Source organism: Panicum hallii, chromosome 2 (assembly GCF_002211085.1).
Source record: "Panicum hallii strain FIL2 chromosome 2, PHallii_v3.1, whole genome shotgun sequence".
NCBI classification, from domain to species: Eukaryota; Viridiplantae; Streptophyta; class Magnoliopsida; order Poales; family Poaceae; genus Panicum; species Panicum hallii.
Window position 1 is genome coordinate 49813109 of NC_038043.1, and position 17426 is coordinate 49830534.

At 44.7% G+C, this 17426-nt stretch overlaps 1 protein-coding gene and 2 long non-coding RNA genes across 4 annotated transcripts; 1 reads left to right on the forward strand and 2 right to left on the reverse strand.

The window, feature by feature from the left end:
- Window positions 1-6022: 6022 nt before the first annotated feature.
- LOC112879732 (DNA-directed RNA polymerase III subunit RPC8-like) lies at window positions 6023-9212 on the reverse strand. 2 transcript variants are annotated; one of them, XM_025944106.1, is made up of 5 exons: window positions 8630-9212; window positions 8382-8477; window positions 7450-7537; window positions 6963-7026; window positions 6023-6360 (listed from the first exon to the last, which is right to left on the reverse strand). In XM_025944106.1, exons 1-5 carry the CDS (start codon window positions 8738-8740, stop codon window positions 6357-6359), a joined length of 363 nt encoding a protein of 120 aa, XP_025799891.1. In that variant the 5' UTR covers window positions 8741-9212; the 3' UTR covers window positions 6023-6356. The 2 variants fall into 2 exon arrangements, with proteins under 2 accessions (XP_025799891.1, XP_025799890.1); XM_025944105.1 differs by having other exon boundaries at window positions 6023-6364; window positions 8630-9208.
- Window positions 9213-11831: 2619 nt separating this feature from the next.
- LOC112882569 lies at window positions 11832-13513 on the reverse strand. Its single transcript, XR_003226683.1, has 3 exons — window positions 13158-13513; window positions 12908-13069; window positions 11832-12061 (listed from the first exon to the last, which is right to left on the reverse strand). It is a non-coding gene; the product is annotated as an uncharacterized LOC112882569 (long non-coding RNA).
- Window positions 13514-13972: 459 nt separating this feature from the next.
- On the forward strand, window positions 13973-16380 carry LOC112882283. The gene is made up of 3 exons (XR_003226637.1): window positions 13973-14945; window positions 15034-15195; window positions 16042-16380. It is a non-coding gene; the product is annotated as an uncharacterized LOC112882283 (long non-coding RNA).
- Window positions 16381-17426: the final 1046 nt, after the last annotated feature.

Here is a 17426-nt window from a genome sequence, read left to right on the forward strand (position 1 = left end):
GGTAGGTATGGTGTTACGGGAATGAACCTTTCGAGAATATATAGATGGATGGATCGGGAGAAACTTAATAATCACATCGTATGCACAGTGGCACAAAGTCTAGATTGTCAACTACTGCTTCCATCACAAATTATTAGTTGTTTTGATTTTTCTAAACTTTTAGATTTTACTATGCATCAAATTATTAGTTGCTTTGGGTTTTCTAGATTCTTATATTTTACTATGCACTGGATGTATAGTAAAAATTATGAATGTAGAAAAGATAAAATAATTAATAATTTAGGACGAACAGGTAGCTACTCATTAAAGGTGATTTTTTTAAAAAAATCGTGGACCTCGCGATTTCAACTAAATTGGGTCAATTTTATAGCAGAGTAGGAGGCTAGGGGCATGTGTGCCTCTGTGGTGGTGTGAGTGCGCTATGTGCTATGTGTGTGTTCACCTTGCACCACCAGCTAATATATAAAAACCTACCTGGTCTGGAAAGAAGTTGTGAAGAGCGGACACTGCTCTCATCCAATCTGGATCGAGCGCATCCACGAGTAGTGTTCGAAAGTCGTAATCGTAATTAGTAAAACAAACGAAGAGAAACATTTTAGGAAAAGGGAAACATGTTGTCTTTTGCGTGCGAGAGGCAACACGTAAACCCGTCATCCGTCATCACCTCACTAACATCGAAGAAGGATCTGTCCTCTGGACCAGCCCAGCAGCAGCAGCAACCGCTGGGCTAAAAGCCTGCCGACATCCCAGCCCGGGCCATCCGGGCGTGCAGTCGACCTCCTGGGCTGGGCTGGGCACCTGTGTCGGCCTCCGCTCGCATGTTCGTTCGCGTGCTACACCGACCTGCCAGCCGCCTTCGTGCATGTCCCCCACGTCTCTTGATCAGTTCAAGATCACCTCAAGATCTGCTCCTAGTCGGCTTAACGGCTGGTCGTGGGTTTTCCTTTGTTTCATGGCGCACCCAGCCATCAGTTCCATTCCAAGCACCCGGGCATGCAGCTGCCTTCGACCTTCGTGCAAGGCTGGCATATCCTCGCCGGCGGCCGCGTATACGAACGGAACCGACCGATCGACCCACGGTCGCAGAAGGCATCGCGCTGGTACGTCCGTACGTGTCTGTCTCCACGATGCAGCAGTCTAAGACTCTAAGCAGCCCTGCCCCGCCGGACCGATCGAGGCAGTCATCCTCGCCGGAGACGCGCCCGGACCGGTCCTTGGGTCGCCCGCCAAGCCGCTCGACCCCCTCCCTCGTGCAGTCGTGCCGTTCTCCGGCGACTGGGCGGCGTGACAGTGAATCCGGCCCCAGCTGGGTCGGTCCCACTCCCACATGCGTCACCGCACAGGGATACTCCTATTTCCCTCTTCTACCGACTAGCGGGCCACATAACAGAGCGTCCCCACCTGTCATCGTCCTGCACCGGCACCCCTGACGTTTTCAGCGCCCGCATGGCCCCGCGGCGTGCCTAGATCGCATCCGCGCCGTCCGCCCGTCACTATAACCAAACCGAGACTGCAAAAGACAGCCCATTAAGCTAGCCACGGCGACCTCTGGACAGGCCCAACAACGGCTGCGCGGACCTCTCTCGGGCCGCGCAGGCCGATGCTGGGGACGGGCTGGGCCAAAGCCTGCTTTAGAACCAGCGACGTCCTTTCTTTTTGCAGCATAGGAGATTAGGAGACGCTACTAGGAAAGAGGGCTTCATGCATGCTACTGCTATGCTAACTTGTTGGCGTAAGTGCGACTGCTCGATTTGGCCGCTAATATTAGGTGTCACGCGCGTGCGATCCAACCCGTTGCAGAAGACCCACCAGTGGCCCACCGGTGCTGCCGCCACTCACTGCACCGCCGAGGATGCCGGAGTTAGGGTTCTGGAGCTGCCGGGGTTAGGGTTTGGGGTTGCCGGGGTTGCTGTGCTGCCGAATCTACAGAGAATTAACTGGGGGTCGTCGGACCGGCGGTGGGCACGCGGCGGCGAGGCGGGATGCCGCCCACCGGGACGGTGAGGTATGGCGGCGGCGGGGCAGGTATGATGGCGGAGGGGTCGGCCAAAGTTGGAGAAGGAGGAGCTTGCTCGGCGGCGGCGGAGGGTGGCCGGCGGGCGGGAGGCGGTGGAGCGGCGCCAAAGTGGTGGCGGTGGAGACGGGGAGCGCGGCCGGCCCACCGACGGCCCACGATCACAGCTCTTCTGTGATGAATTAAATTCCAGTAGCGCGTTACCTCCAACAGCCCCCGATTTGGCACGTACACTGTGTTACATACTGGTATAATGCTCAGGTTGGCAGGTGGTGCCTGCCAAGTGTATTCGATCGGTACGTGCGCATGGAGCATGCATGCATGCCAGGCACTCGGTTTGGAGCCCGGCCGGCGCGGACTTGGCAGTCTAGCTAGCACACGCATATATTTGTTCCGGTTGCGCATGCATGCGTACGTACGCGTGCACCTAACGTCGAACGATCATCTTGCACGCACACGCACTGCACGGGCACAACACCCTGGAATCGCCGCCGCCGCCGCCGCGCTCTCCAAGCCGGGCATTCAGGCAGGCGAAGGATCCGTCCGGTCTCGCCGGCCTCTACTACCTACTACTTACGCTCGCCGAGGCCGGCCATCGGCGGGAAAAAAAAAACTCGCGCTGACAGCAGGCCGTGCGGCCCCAACAAACTCCACGCCGCGCGAGCGCCAGCGGTGCCATCAGTGGGGCCGGAGCCGAGACCCACACGCATCTTGGCCCCCAAGGCCCCAATCCATCCAGCCAGCTAGCGAGCCTCCGCCGCCGTTCCGCCATGCCCACCCAAGTCGAGCGGCACCACACCCCACCCCGCCCCCCCCCCCCCCCGCCCCTTCCGTGCGTATAAAAACGCCGCAACCGCCTCCCTGCCCGGGCACTGGCATTCCCTCCTCCCCATGCCTCCCTTCCTCGCCGCTCGGCCCCGGCCGCACCGCACCCAGTTTCCTCGGCCTCGCCCCATCGCACACCGACGCGGCGACGCCATGGCCGCTCCCCCCACCAGCTTCGGGTCTCCCCCTCGACTCCTGCTCCTCGAGCCCGCCATGGGGTTCGGCCCGGCGCGGCTCGTCCTGGCGCCCGCGGGCGTCGTTGGTGCTCGGCTCCCTGTGGGAGTCCGCGCCGTCGAGGGCATAGCCGTGCGCCTCGGCTTCGTGCCTCCGGGTCCGGGCTCCGCAGCCGGCCTCCTCGCGCCGCGGCTCCGTTGCGCTGCCCACGCGGTGCCGCGCCCGCGGCTTCCTCGCGGCGCTCGTCGCCGCTCCGCGCTCCACTACGCGACCGAGGCCCTGGTCGCAGGATCATCCTCGACAGCGGGCCGCCACGGCGTCGTGGCGATCGGGGCGACGCACAGAGACGTCTTCCCGGACGACGACGACGACGACGACGACGACGACGCCACGGAGGCCGCCGACCTCTCCGCCGGGCCCGCCGACCTCGCCGCCGCGAAGGAGGCCGCCGACCTCTCCGCCGACGACACCACCGAGCCCGCCGAGTTCTCCGACCTGCGCTCGAACAGTTACATCGCTGCCTGGGTCCAGAAGACACTGCTCCAGACCACCTTCGAGGTGGCGTTCGACGCGGTCAGTTCCGTGCCGCGCCCCCTCCTCCCTCCTCCTGCGATTGATGAAACCTGTGTCCGACCGAGTCGCTCAAGTGCTTCCTCACCAGAGCATTAGGTAGCCGCCGGCTTTGGACATGCCTCGCCTTGCTCGGACAGCAAGCTAGCTTTCGTTCGTTCGTCTGTTTGATCATCTTCTCCTCTCTTTCCTCCCCTTCTTCTCCCAAGTTGCGAGGAGTTCCTGAAGAGCATGATCCGGAGGAGAAGTGCATGATTCGATCGAGCAGGAGTTCGATTCGAGGAGTGGGACTGGGATGTTGATTTGGATGGGTGCAGATCCATTCGGTGCAGTTTTGAGAGGTCATTACCGGTGCAGAGCTCTAAGGTGCGGCAATGGCGAAGGCGCGAAGCAGCATCGGATAACTTCATTTAGGCCATGTAAAATCGATTTTCGGCAGGGGCATCTGAACTCGAATCTGATTGGGTTCGGTTCACAGTTTGAGAGCTCAGTTTGATGAAGAAAAGTTTGATTTGAAGATATGCCGGTTCAATTTTGCATCCAGAAGTTTGATTTGGCGGCAACGAATGAAACTGGAGTACAGAGTGCCATGCAACTGCTCGAGCAGGGAGACCAGAGGGGTATAGGAGCAGCTTTCGCACAGAGCAGAATCAGAGGGGGTGATTCCTTCTCGTCGGAGAGAGGCAGGGCGCCTGCAGGCTGTCCTCCACAGGAAACGATTAGAGGGCGGAAGCGCGGAGCTGCTTGCTCGCAGGAATCCAAGCAGAGGTGTTCGAGTCTGGTAACGGCGTCGACACCGTAAAGCGATAACAGTGATGCATAGGCGGGATCAGAGCTGTATAGGCTGCTATCTAATCACTATAACTGATTACTGACGTGGATCGTATGTTGTTGTACAGGGTGTTCTCGGGTCAGGGCGGTGTTAGACTCGGGATCGACTACTTGATGAAGTGGATCGGAAGAACTCGAGTGGATCTAAAACAAGCCGAGCACGGAGAGATGGAGAGAAGAAAAGGTACGGGATTATACCTTCGTGTCCTTGCGTTGCGGGCGATGCAGACGTGCCCGCCATGGTCGGGGCAACGCTGGTGCTTGCGGTGGCCGAGGCTCGGGTCGCGGCCGCGGGCACGGGTCGAGGCGGTGCGTTGACGGTGGCCGCAGGTGGAACTTCCCGCCGCTGCTGCGCCTCCTTAGATCGGTTAGGGCTGACGGTGTCGGTGGGGTGGCGGCGGCGACGAACTTCGTGTCACGTGCCACTGGCCCCCACCTTTCTTTTATAGCGCAGCGCGACGGAGGCCCACCAGCTAGGAACGCGCTGGGCGGCCCTCGATCAGGGCGCGGGTGCGAGGAGGCCCATCGGGCCCGTTGGGGTCCAATGGTCTCCGGGAGATCAAACTAACAGGCGGGACTTGAGGCGTGCACTGCACGCGATCGGCGAGATTGACCTCAGTGCGAGATTGACCTCAGTGCTCCGACGAGCCCCCCATGGAGTACCAAGCAATGCCTGGTCCACATCGGCGCCATCATCAGGAAGGAGAAGCTTAAGGAGCTACTCTTGGCGACGACCCCCAAGGACGACTTGCAGTTCTGCTGGAGCGCTGCCAATGCGCAGATTATCATCCAGCGCGTCGTGAAGCTTATGGTATGGCTACTCTAGGCTCCCCCAATCGATCTCTCCGTGTGTATTATGTCTATTTTTTGGTTATGCAAGATGGTGTCTCTCTATGCTTAATTTGTTTTCTTCATTAGGTGATACTGCAGGATCATGTTATTATAAAGAAGGATAAGCTAACTTCAGTTCCCAACCTGCCTATATTCTCTTCTTGCCCTGTCGTATTAACACAGGTATGATATGCACATTTGCCAACTGCGCCATTTGCCAACTGCGCCCGATCGAACTAACAGGAGTAAAAAAAGCCTAACGTTGATGAGTGCTTTTTGCTCATTGCCAGTTGCTGAAGGTGGTCTCCGAGTTGCTGAAGGTGGTCTCCGAATGCAGCACCATTACGGAGTCTACAAAATTTAGAAGGTACAGAGGACACTGAACCCAATAATGTTTTACAAATAACTGTGTCGTTTCTCTAGAGACTAGAAATAGCTACTAATCGATGTACATATGCATATACTCCTTTCAGCTGCAGGCCTCAGAGCAGCATCAGATATCGCATGCTGGAAGTGCATGCTCTGGCAATAGAGCATGCCTGTGCTATATCAGTGGATGTGTATGAGGAGGTATGCTAGAAGCACCGGATGAGCAGTGGACTCAGCTGTGACAACAACTCAACCACAGGCGCATTACACTGTTTGAGTAAGACGTGGGTATGTACGACTACATGACCTCTATTGGGTTAAGAGATACGGTAAGGGTCATCGAGGTCTTGGAGAAGGTGACCACGTAGGTCAATGACGATAACGATACTGTCTTCCTCAGTTTGAGACTGACAAATGGGCCCACGCGAACCTAATGCATACTTGTATTTAAAGTCTCATTTCCTAAACTTATACCCTGCATGTTAATTGTTAAATACTGGTAGTACACTACCTTAACTACAAAGGAAATTAAGCTGATTCATTAGATGGCTGTATACACGTTGGCAACATAAGACTTGAATCAGCACACTACTCAAAATCAAATTCGGAGAACTCAAATTGGGAGAACTTCAACAGGCTTTCCACAGTTTGATGTTTGGCAAGCCAATGGACCAACCTCTTCATTACTTCATCGCTGCGAGATTTAAAATCTTGTGTGGCCTTTCCCCTTGGATCCTCACCGCTAACTTGCTTTGGTAGATTTAATCAAAATCAAAAGGGATCAATAAAATCTTAATCTATGTACACACCAAATTAAGTCGTGTTCTCATAAAATGGTTTTATAACCCGTTCATACACAGAAGCTTTGTTAATATTGTAATTGGTCACACTCAGTTATCGGATTTCCAAAGATTAGAACTAAAGAAAATAAACTGAACTTTACTCTGGAAATACTTTCTTCAGAAGCAGAGGAAAAGATCATTGTTTCATCAATGCAATTAGTTAACTAAGGTTATTTTAGCTACTATGAAAGTGCTATCTACTTGCTGCAAAGAGGAAACACCATTCTCTTTTTCCTAGTCATATTTCATTTTAGTTTATCAGGGATTAATGTTATGGCATTACAGTCCATAATAATCATAGTCAAATGGAGTACAATGACATGATAATTTACATAACTTAGGTCACACTTGAGATGTAAGTGAAGAATAGTGAAATGCTAATCCAACACAATTAAAACTAAAATGTTCAATATAACCCCCAAAGCGCAAAATAACCTCGGTTTCAAATAACACTAGTCATTTATGTACTACCACAATAAATTAAAAAGTATAGGATTGTGACAAACCTCTCTGTGCCAAACTGCATCAAATGTCCAGGGATGCATATGTCATCGAAGAAATCAAGTGAAACTGCAAAATAAGGGAATCTATTAGCTAAAACCAATATAGTTATGTGATGATAGGATATCTAATTGATGTTTCATTTAATTGCCAGAACAGGAGTGGAGCATTCCAATTTTGTAGCAACCAGGAAATGTACAATGCTTGCAAAAAAAAATATAAATATTTCCAAGAAGAAATACTAGTGTAGAAGCATTAGGCTAATAGGCTTAAAGTTTATTCATGCATGGCAAGGATTAGACATGACCCAAACATTTGGATCTGAGATGGAAACATACAATGATATGAAAATATGGAGGGAAAAAAAGATACCCTGCAGAGCAAGATGTTACAGAAAGCTAAAATACAGTACCAGAAATTATCCTAGACAAGATCAATCGAGTGAACTAATTAAGAGATTGCTAACCAAGCAGTTCTCCAAAGTCAACTCACCCTGCAACCCCTTATCATCATATCCACTAATTCTCCCAACAAGAACTTCCCCATTAAAGGGCTTGAACATCAGCAAACGAAATGAAACCTATCCAAAACAGGAACAAGGAAATCTGAGCATGATTTGCAATGTGTAGGAAGTCTCAGGGTTGAAATAAATAACTTCCAAAGATCAGATATTTTAGAATACTACAATACTTGAAGAAAGAGCCTTGCTATTAAAATGGTGTGTCATTCTAGTTACAAAGGGTCATTTATGTGTCATAATTTGTGCTGGAATCAAGTCATTAGCAGGTAGAAAAACTGAAGCAATAGACTAAAAATTCACATTAAAGAAATAATCAACACTGTTTTTTGACAAAGTGAAGAACTGGATCTTAACATGAAAACTAAAAAGTAATCGATTTAGATTAGAACATGCGGTTGGGAACCATCACAGTTTGAAATAAAATTATTAAGTGCATGTATGACAAAGGCCACCAGAAAGAAAGAAATGCCAGGAAAATGTGAATATTTTTGCCTTTCAAGTGATGGACAGGTATCTCTCATTTGTGAACAGAAGAAAAGATATTGACAAGATAAGTAACCACCATAACAACGTGCTTTTAGGATGAAACACAAAAAGCTACTATTTTCATTCAAGCACAGCAATGAAATGATAAGCACATTGGTTCTAAGTAATTTAGTGAGCACCAATTAGGAAACATGATAAAAAGATAAATATTAACACATCTTGACATTGATCGCACAAATTAAAGTGTGTGAAAAAGGCAACATTGCAGTACTCATGTTGCCTGAGGGCGAGGTTGGGAGGTCACTCTTTATGGGAATCACAATACTTCCCGAATTTTCCATCCATAAGACATATAAGCCAAGCACAACATATCAAGCACTTGAACTTAAGCGATAACCAAAATTAAGGCACGCGTTACTCTATAGGTCGAGCAGCCTTCTCCCGCATTGATGGACCCGCCTTCAACGGATCGGATATCATAGACAGACACGCACAGCCCAAGGTTCGCGATAACCTGCGTTATACACCAAAAGCAAACAGATACACACATTTAGGAACCACGGACGTTGGATCAAAAAGGGTTCAATCCGATAATTACTGACATCCAGAGCACATTTTGCTCAACAATGCTAATTCTACGGCTAAAGAAAAACAAATCCGCTTTACCTTATCCAGGAAGAGCCTCTCGAGCTCGGCCTTGATGGCGTCGAGGAGGGGGCGGCTCAGCAGGTGCGGCGGCATCGGCAGGTCATGCTCAATCAGGCTCAGCGAGAACATCCTGCCCGCCTAGAACCACCGACCACCGGAGCCAATCAAGGAGGGAGGCGCCGGAGTGGGGTGCGCCGAATGGAGGATTGGAGGCGGCGCCGGCGCGCCCCTGGCCCGGTGGGCTGCTCCCAGCGAGGAACAACGGGGAGCAAGCGCAGGTGGGCCCACGCGTCGAGGAGGTGGCGAGCCAGCGCCGGCGGGACGGAAGAGACGCGCCGATGACGGCGCGAGGTATAGGTATAGGGTTTTAACGGGGATACTGACTGGGCTCATTGGGCTCGAAACGGGCCCCGTAGTTTATGCGGGCCGCCAACCTCGGTGAGTAGGCTTGCTAGGAGGAGGTTAGAGTTTGGTGGGTCAGGCCTAAGGGTACTCATTCCGGCTCATAACTTTGAGCCCAGCACGGCATTAAGGTTAAGGAGCAGGTGATTAGCGCGTCCGAGAGACTGTTCAGAATTGACCAAGTCACACCAGTTAAATTCTATAATAAATTTATGAAAATGTGAGCTGATAAGGTTCCTTAAAACTTTCCCACTCAAATTCAAGTACTCAACTTGACACTTGCCCACTCGAATAAGAGTCCTCAACTTGACATGAGTGGTATATTTTTCTGAATTTATTTTAGAATTTAACTAGTACTTCCACCATCCCGGAAAGAATACAACTCTAGTATTTTTAACCAATAAACGATAAAAAGATAAATATACCTCTAGTTACACGCTCAGCAAATGTGCTTTTCTAGAATGGACGCAAAATCAGACTGTGCGGTGTTGCAACCGAGGCTTCCTGCGATGGGGGAGTACAAGGGTCCGTTTCGAAGAGCTCCGGCTTGTTCATAAAATACTGTTTACTGAAGTTGTTTTTTCTCTGCTCTCCTCTCTCTTTTACAATGTTTAGTTAGAAGGAGGCGGAGGCGGCCAAAGCTCTTCCAAACGGGTTCTGAGAGAGCCGTGCTGCTTCTGGTCTGCTAGTGGGCCGGAGCCTCGTGGGACCTATGTGGCATCCATTGTTCACCTCAAAGGGGCTGGCTGGGGCATCGATTTGTGCACAGAACAGCTATATGTACTCAGGGTGTGTTTGTTTCTTAGGGTCTAAAGTTTAGAAATGTCACATCAAAGAGAATCTTGTTATTTATAAGTATTAAATAAAGTCTAATTACAAAACTAATTGCAGAACCACAGGGCTAATTCGCGAGACGAATCTAATAAGGTATATTAGTTCATGATTAGCGGATGATTACTGTAGCATCACTGTGCCAAATTATGGATTAATTAGGCTCATTAAATTTGTCTCGCGAATTAACACCCGTCTGTGCAAAAAGTTTTATAAACAGATTTTATTTAATACTTCTAAATTGTGACGGATCTAAATTTTAGAGGAAAGGAAACGAACACACCCTCAAGCTATCTGCACCCGTCAGCGATTTTTTTACCGAGTCCTATAAAAGTGGATCCCAGGCCAGCTGCTATATGTTAAATTTGCATTCTGTTTTTACAATTTTTGAATGCTAGAATTATATTATTTTCGGAACAGAGGAAGTACTATTCTTTCAATGGTACATGACGTACCATCGATACGAGATGTCTATGGTAACTTCGTCAATCTTGAAGATCTGTCGGGTCAGTCTTTGAGACTTTCTTTTAGGATAGGATTATGTGCGTGTATTTATAGAGGTGAGTGTGTGTGCATACTTTGTGAATATCTGCGTCCATAATGTATTTTGAAAGAAAAAAAGAAAAAGATATTTCCAAAGAGCACACTAGAATTAGTAATAATAAAATTAGAAAATATTAGAATATTTAGAAATTCTTTAGAAAAGTGACACTTGTCTTAATACCATAGTTCCGCTTTGCCTATAAGTAGAGATCTTCTCCCTTGTCATGGAATTTTACCATAAGCATGAGAGTAAGAGTGGTACCGGTAGGTAGGAGAGAGTAAGAGAAAAAATTAAGTGTTAGACTAGCTACTAAAGAAGAGAGTGGTGTATGCTTTTCCATAGTATTGTAGTATTGTAATGAAGTTTTATTCTTGTAAGTATTAGTCTCTCGGTTAACCTATATAGCACAGACATGCTCTATTGCCAGAGCATGCGCTTCCAGCATGCGGTATCTGATGCTGCTCTGAGTCATGCAGCTGAAAGGAGTATATGCATATGTACATCGATTAGTAGCTATTTCTAGTCTCTAGAGAAACGACACAGTTATTTGTAAAACATTATTGGGTTCAGTGTCCTCTGTACCTTCTAAGTTTTGTAGACTCCATAATGGTACTGCATTCGGAGACCACCTTCAGCAACTGGCAATGAGCAAAGAGCACTCATCAACGTTAGGCTTTTTTTACTGCCGTTAGTTCGATTGGGCGCAGTTGGCAAATGTGCATATCATACCTGCCTATATTCTCTTCTTGCCCTGTCATATATTGCCCTGTCATATTAACACAGGTATGATATGCACATTTGCCAACTGCGCCCGATCGAACTAACGGGAGTAAAAAAAGCCTAACGTTGATGAGTGCTCTTTGCTCATTGCCAGTTGCTGAAGGTTGTCTCCGAATGCAGTACCATTATGGAGTCTACAAAATTTAGAAGGTACAGAGGACACTGAACCCAATAATGTTTTACAAATAACTGTGTCGTTTCTCTAGAGACTAGAAATAGCTACTAATTGATGTACATATGCATATACTCCTTTCAGCTGCAGGCCTCAGAGCAGCATCAGATATCGCATGCTGGAAGCGCATGCTCTGGCAATAGAGCATGCCTGTGCTATATCAGTGGATGTGTATGAGGAGGTATGCTAGAAGCACCGGATGAGCAGTGGACTCAGCTGTGACAACAACTCAACCACAGGCGCATTACACTGTTTGAGTAAGACGTGGGTATGTACGACTACATGACCTCTATTGGGTTAAGAGATACGGTGAGGGTCATCGAGGTCTTGGAGAAGGTGACCACGTAGGTCAATGACGATACTGTCTTCCTCAGTTTGAGACTGACAAATGGGCCCACGCGAACCTAATGCATACTTGTATTTAAAGTCTCATTTCCTAAACTTATACCCTGCATGTTAATTGTTAAATACTGGTAATACACTACCTTAACTACAAAGGAAATTAAGCTGATTCATTAGATGGCTGTATACACGTTGGCAACATAAGACTTGAATCAGCACACTACTCAAAATCAAATTCGGAGAACTCAAATTGGGAGAACTTCAACAGGCTTTCCACAGTTTGATGTTTGGCAAGCCAATGGACCAACCTCTTCATTACTTCATCGCTGCGAGATTTAAAATCTTGTGTGGCCTTTCCCCTTGGATCCTCACCGCTAACCTGCTTTGGTAGATTTAATCAAAATCAAAAGGGATCAATAAAATCTTAATCTATGTACACACCAAATTAAGTCGTGTTCTCATAAAATGGTTTTATAACCCGTTCATACACAGAAGCTTTGTTAATATTGTAATTGGTCACACTCAGTTATCGGATTTCCAAAGATTAGACCTAGTCTACGAATTTACAAATGGTAAAGAAGATATCTCCTAAATAAATTTTATTCGGTAGAAACTCTACTATAATGTTAGTTCTTAATGCAAGTAATTCATACTGTGCCACATTCCATTCATCGCGAAACATAATTAGCACTATAAGAAAAACTTTAATCAAGACTAGAACAGTTTCACTATTCATCCTATAAGAAGATTAAACTAATTTTGTGATGACTCCAAGTTGACAGATATCAAAAGCAATCTTAAATCACATGTTGCAGGAAGAAGCCCACCAAAGCCAATATATATCTGTGTTGCATCGCTCAAATGCCTCTTCATTATGTTGATATCTAATCTTAAGATATTTGTTAGTTATGAAAGAATTTCAGAGTAGGATCCACTGCAAATGTGCCAGCTAAGATGAAAATCTCATTGTTGTTGGGCAAGGAAAATTGGATAAGCATGTGCTACTTTTGAAACGAGATATAACACATGTTGTTGTGTTTCACTGCCACGATTGTTGTTGATCAGTACATAAAAATTGGCACATTACACGAACTCGCTTCATTTCAGTTAAGTTCTCAAACATGCTGTTCTACTTGTATTGTTCTAAAATAAAAGAAACTGCAAATGACACTGACACTTCAGATAGATGTATTTATGAACCCTGTTTGTGCAATGAAAATTGTACCTGAACAGTATGAATATCTGAAGACCCTGGCTTGATGTAACCAAAGGATGCGAAACTTTGAATCTTTTTATTATTGAAAGATGCATGTTTTGCAAAATCTGTAGCTGCTTTGAGTATTTGTTGAACAATTACATAGACAGCCAAAAATCGTTGGCAAGTATCCTGCTCTTATAATAACAATCTATGTTAGGCATAGAAGCTAATTAACAAAAAGAATTTTAAGAACATGAATCATCTTATGGCGTTGTACCTGATCATAAAACGTACGCGGATATCCTTGTATGGTTGTAAGCATACTCAGATCTGAAATATGTTTATTTAGAAGTGAGAAACTTTCCCTAACTCCATCATTCGGTGTCAAGAATCTGAAAGTAGTCCAATAACTAATCTCTCGTTCAAGAGTAGAAATATCGATGGCAATGTCACCAACAATCATATTCCCGAAATTTATAACAGCATTTTGTAACATATGTGAATCATCATTCGACAACCTGCTATAGTTCAAGATCAAATAAAATAATGTCAAAAGAAGCAAACAAATTATCTGAAACAATTACATTTACACGCAAATTCCGAGTAATCGAAGTCCTCAGATACAAGCTGATATTGATTTTGTAAGAAATATTTAAGTATATAACTTTCAAGAGTAAAAACATCGGATCAGTACAATGGAATGCATGATAAGTTAAGACTATGAGGTACACTGACCAGTTGTATCTCAGCTAACCATTATTGGAAAATATACTGATATAATATGCCTACTTTTATGGGTTTTTTGTGTGTATTGGACAAATATAGTTTTGGTGGATGATAACCTTTTTATTTATTTGTTTCCATAAGATAAGCTAGATGATATACACATTGCTCCCATAAAAAAATGAGTATTTGAGCTTCGATAGGTTGATCTCAAATGTTTAGTACAGTGTATATATTTTACACACATACTTGCTACTTTTCTAAGGAAACTGCACTTCTTAGGTCATCTGCATTACGTTGTTACAGTATATTCTTTCTGCTTGTTTGTAATTTGCATTTGGGCTTTTAGCCCACTCCATCTTCTATGCATGCTTGTTGCTTTTCTTAGTGTTCATGTTTGTCACGAGAGTATATGGTTAAAATCAGTTCAATCTCAAAATGTAAGTTTTACATGTAGAAACATATGTTAGGATATTAGAATACAGATGTGCATGAATCATGGAAGCAAAGAATCACTTTAAGAAAAAGCTGAATATCTCGTATTTATTTGCGTGAATGTTAACATTTGGATAAATCTCTGTTTGATTCCATTATGTTTGTGGATTTCCACCCATGAATTTTATTTTAACTTGGGAAATTCTGTGGCCTGATGATTCATAGACATTTCTCATGGCGGAATGCATAGGCATGCATATATATTGATCAAATACTCATTTTTTTATGGGAGCAATGTGTATATCATCTAGCTTATCTTATGGAAACAAATAAATAAAAAGGTTATCATCCACCAAAACTATATTTGTCCAATACACACAAAAAAACCCATAAAAGTAGGCATATTATATCAGTATATTTTCCAATAATGGTTAGCTGAGATACAACTGGTCAGTGTACCTCATAGTCTTAACTTATCATGCATTCCATTGTACTGATCCGATGTTTTTACTCTTGAAAGTTATATACTTAAATATTTCTTACAAAATCAATATCAGCTTGTATCTGAGGACTTCGATTACTCGGAATTTGCGTGTAAATGTAATTGTTTCAGATAATTTGTTTGCTTCTTTTGACATTATTTTATTTGATCTTGAACTATAGCAGGTTGTCGAATGATGATTCACATATGTTACAAAATGCTGTTATAAATTTCGGGAATATGATTGTTGGTGACATTGCCATCGATATTTCTACTCTTGAACGAGAGATTAGTTATTGGACTACTTTCAGATTCTTGACACCGAATGATGGAGTTAGGGAAAGTTTCTCACTTCTAAATAAACATATTTCAGATCTGAGTATGCTTACAACCATACAAGGATATCCGCGTACGTTTTATGATCAGGTACAGCGCCATAAGATGATTCATGTTCTTAAAATTCTTTTTGTTAATTAGCTTCTATGCCTAACATAGATTGTTATTATAAGAGCAGGATACTTGCCAACGATTTTTGGCTGTCTATGTAATTGTTCAACAAATACTCAAAGCAGCTACAGATTTTGCAAAACATGCATCTTTCAATAATAAAAAGATTCAAAGTTTCGCATCCTTTGGTTACATCAAGCCAGGGTCTTCAGATATTCATACTGTTCAGGTACAGTTTTCATTGCACAAACAGGGTTCATAAATACATCTATCTGAAGTGTCAGTGTCATTTGCAGTTTCTTTTATTTTAGAACAATACAAATAGAACAGCATATTTGAGAACTTAACTGAAATGAAGCAAGTTCGTGTAATGTGCCAATTTTTATGTACTGATCAACAACAATCGTGGCAGTGAAACACAACAACATGTGTTATATCTCGTTTCAAAAGTAGCACATGCTTATCCAATTTTCCTTGCCCAACAACAATGAGATTTTCATCTTAGCTGGCACATTTGCAGTGGATCCTACTCTGAAATTCTTTCATAGCTAACAAATATCTTAAGATTAGATATCAACATAATGAAGAGGCATTTGAGCGATGCAACACAGATATATATTGGCTTTGGTGGGCTTCTTCCTGCAACATGTGATTTAAGATTGCTTTTGATATCTGTCAACTTGGAGTCTTCACAAAATTAGTTTAATCTTCTTATAGGATGAATAGTGAAACTGTTCTAGTTTTGATTAAAGTTTTTCTTATAGTGCTAATTATGTTTCGCGATGAATGGAATGTGGCACAGTATGAATTACTTGCATTAAGAACTAACATTATAGTAGAGTTTCTACCGAATAAAATTTATTTAGGAGATATCTTCTTTACCATTTGTAAATTCGTAGACTAGGTCTAATCTTTGGAAATCCGATAACTGAGTGTGACCAATTACAATATTAACAAAGCTTCTGTGTATGAACAGGTTATAAAACCATTTTATGAGAACACGACTTAATTTGGTGTGTACATAGATTAAGATTTTATTGATCCCTTTTGATTTTGATTAAATCTACCAAAGCAGGTTAGCGGTGAGGATCCAAGGGGAAAGGCCACACAAGATTTTAAATCTCGCAGCGATGAAGTAATGAAGAGGTTGGTCCATTGGCTTGCCAAACATCAAACTGTGGAAAGCCTGTTGAAGTTCTCCCAATTTGAGTTCTCCGAATTTGATTTTGAGTAGTGTGCTGATTCAAGTCTTATGTTGCCAACGTGTATACAGCCATCTAATGAATCAGCTTAATTTCCTTTGTAGTTAAGGTAGTGTACTACCAGTATTTAACAATTAACATGCAGGGTATAAGTTTAGGAAATGAGACTTTAAATACAAGTATGCATTAGGTTCGCGTGGGCCCATTTGTCAGTCTCAAACTGAGGAAGACAGTATCGTCATTGACCTACGTGGTCACCTTCTCCAAGACCTCGATGACCCTCACCGTATCTCTTAACCCAATAGAGGTCATGTAGTCGTACATACCCACGTCTTACTCAAACAGTGTAATGCGCCTGTGGTTGAGTTGTTGTCACAGCTGAGTCCACTGCTCATCCGGTGCTTCTAGCATACCTCCTCATACACATCCACTGATATAGCACAGGCATGCTCTATTGCCAGAGCATGCGCTTCCAGCATGCGATATCTGATGCTGCTCTGAGGCCTGCAGCTGAAAGGAGTATATGCATATGTACATCAATTAGTAGCTATTTCTAGTCTCTAGAGAAACGACACAGTTATTTGTAAAACATTATTGGGTTCAGTGTCCTCTGTACCTTCTAAATTTTGTAGACTCTATAATGGTACTGCATTCGGAGACAACCTTCAGCAACTGGCAATGAGCAAAGAGCACTCATCAACGTTAGGCTTTTTTTACTCCCGTTAGTTCGATCGGGCGCAGTTGGCAAATGTGCATATCATACCTGTGTAAAAAAAGCCTAGCGTTGATGAGTGCTCTTTGCTCATTGCCAGTTGCTGAAGGTTGTCTCCGAATGCAGTACCATTATAGAGTCTACAAAATTTAGAAGGTACAGAGGACACTGAACCCAATAATGTTTTACAAATAACTGTGTCGTTTCTCTAGAGACTAGAAATAGCTACTAATCGATGTACATATGCATATACTCCTTTCAGCTGCATGACTCAGAGCAGCATCAGATACCGCATGCTGGAAGCGCATGCTCTGGCAATAGAGCATGTCTGTGCTATATAGGTTAACCGAGAGACTAATACTTACAAGAATAAAACTTCATTACAATACAACAATACTATGGAAAAGCATACACCACTCTCTTCTTTAGTAGCTAGTCTAACACTTAATTTTCTCTTACTCTCTCCTACCTACCGGTACCACTCTTACTCTCATGCTTATGGTAAAATTCCATGACAAGGGAGAAGATCTCTACTTATAGGCAAAT

Coding starts and splice junctions, on each gene's coding strand:
- LOC112879732 (XM_025944105.1), bottom strand. CDS start 8,740: ATGTTCTCGCTGAGCCTGATTGAGCATGACCTGCCGATGCCGCCGCAC. Junction 7,027..7,449: donor TGATGATAAGGGGTTGCAGG/GTGAGTTGACTT, acceptor CTTATTTTGCAG/TTTCACTTGATTTCTTCGAT. Junction 6,365..6,962: donor ATGCAGTTTGGCACAGAGAG/GTTTGTCACAAT, acceptor AATCTACCAAAG/CAAGTTAGCGGTGAGGATCC.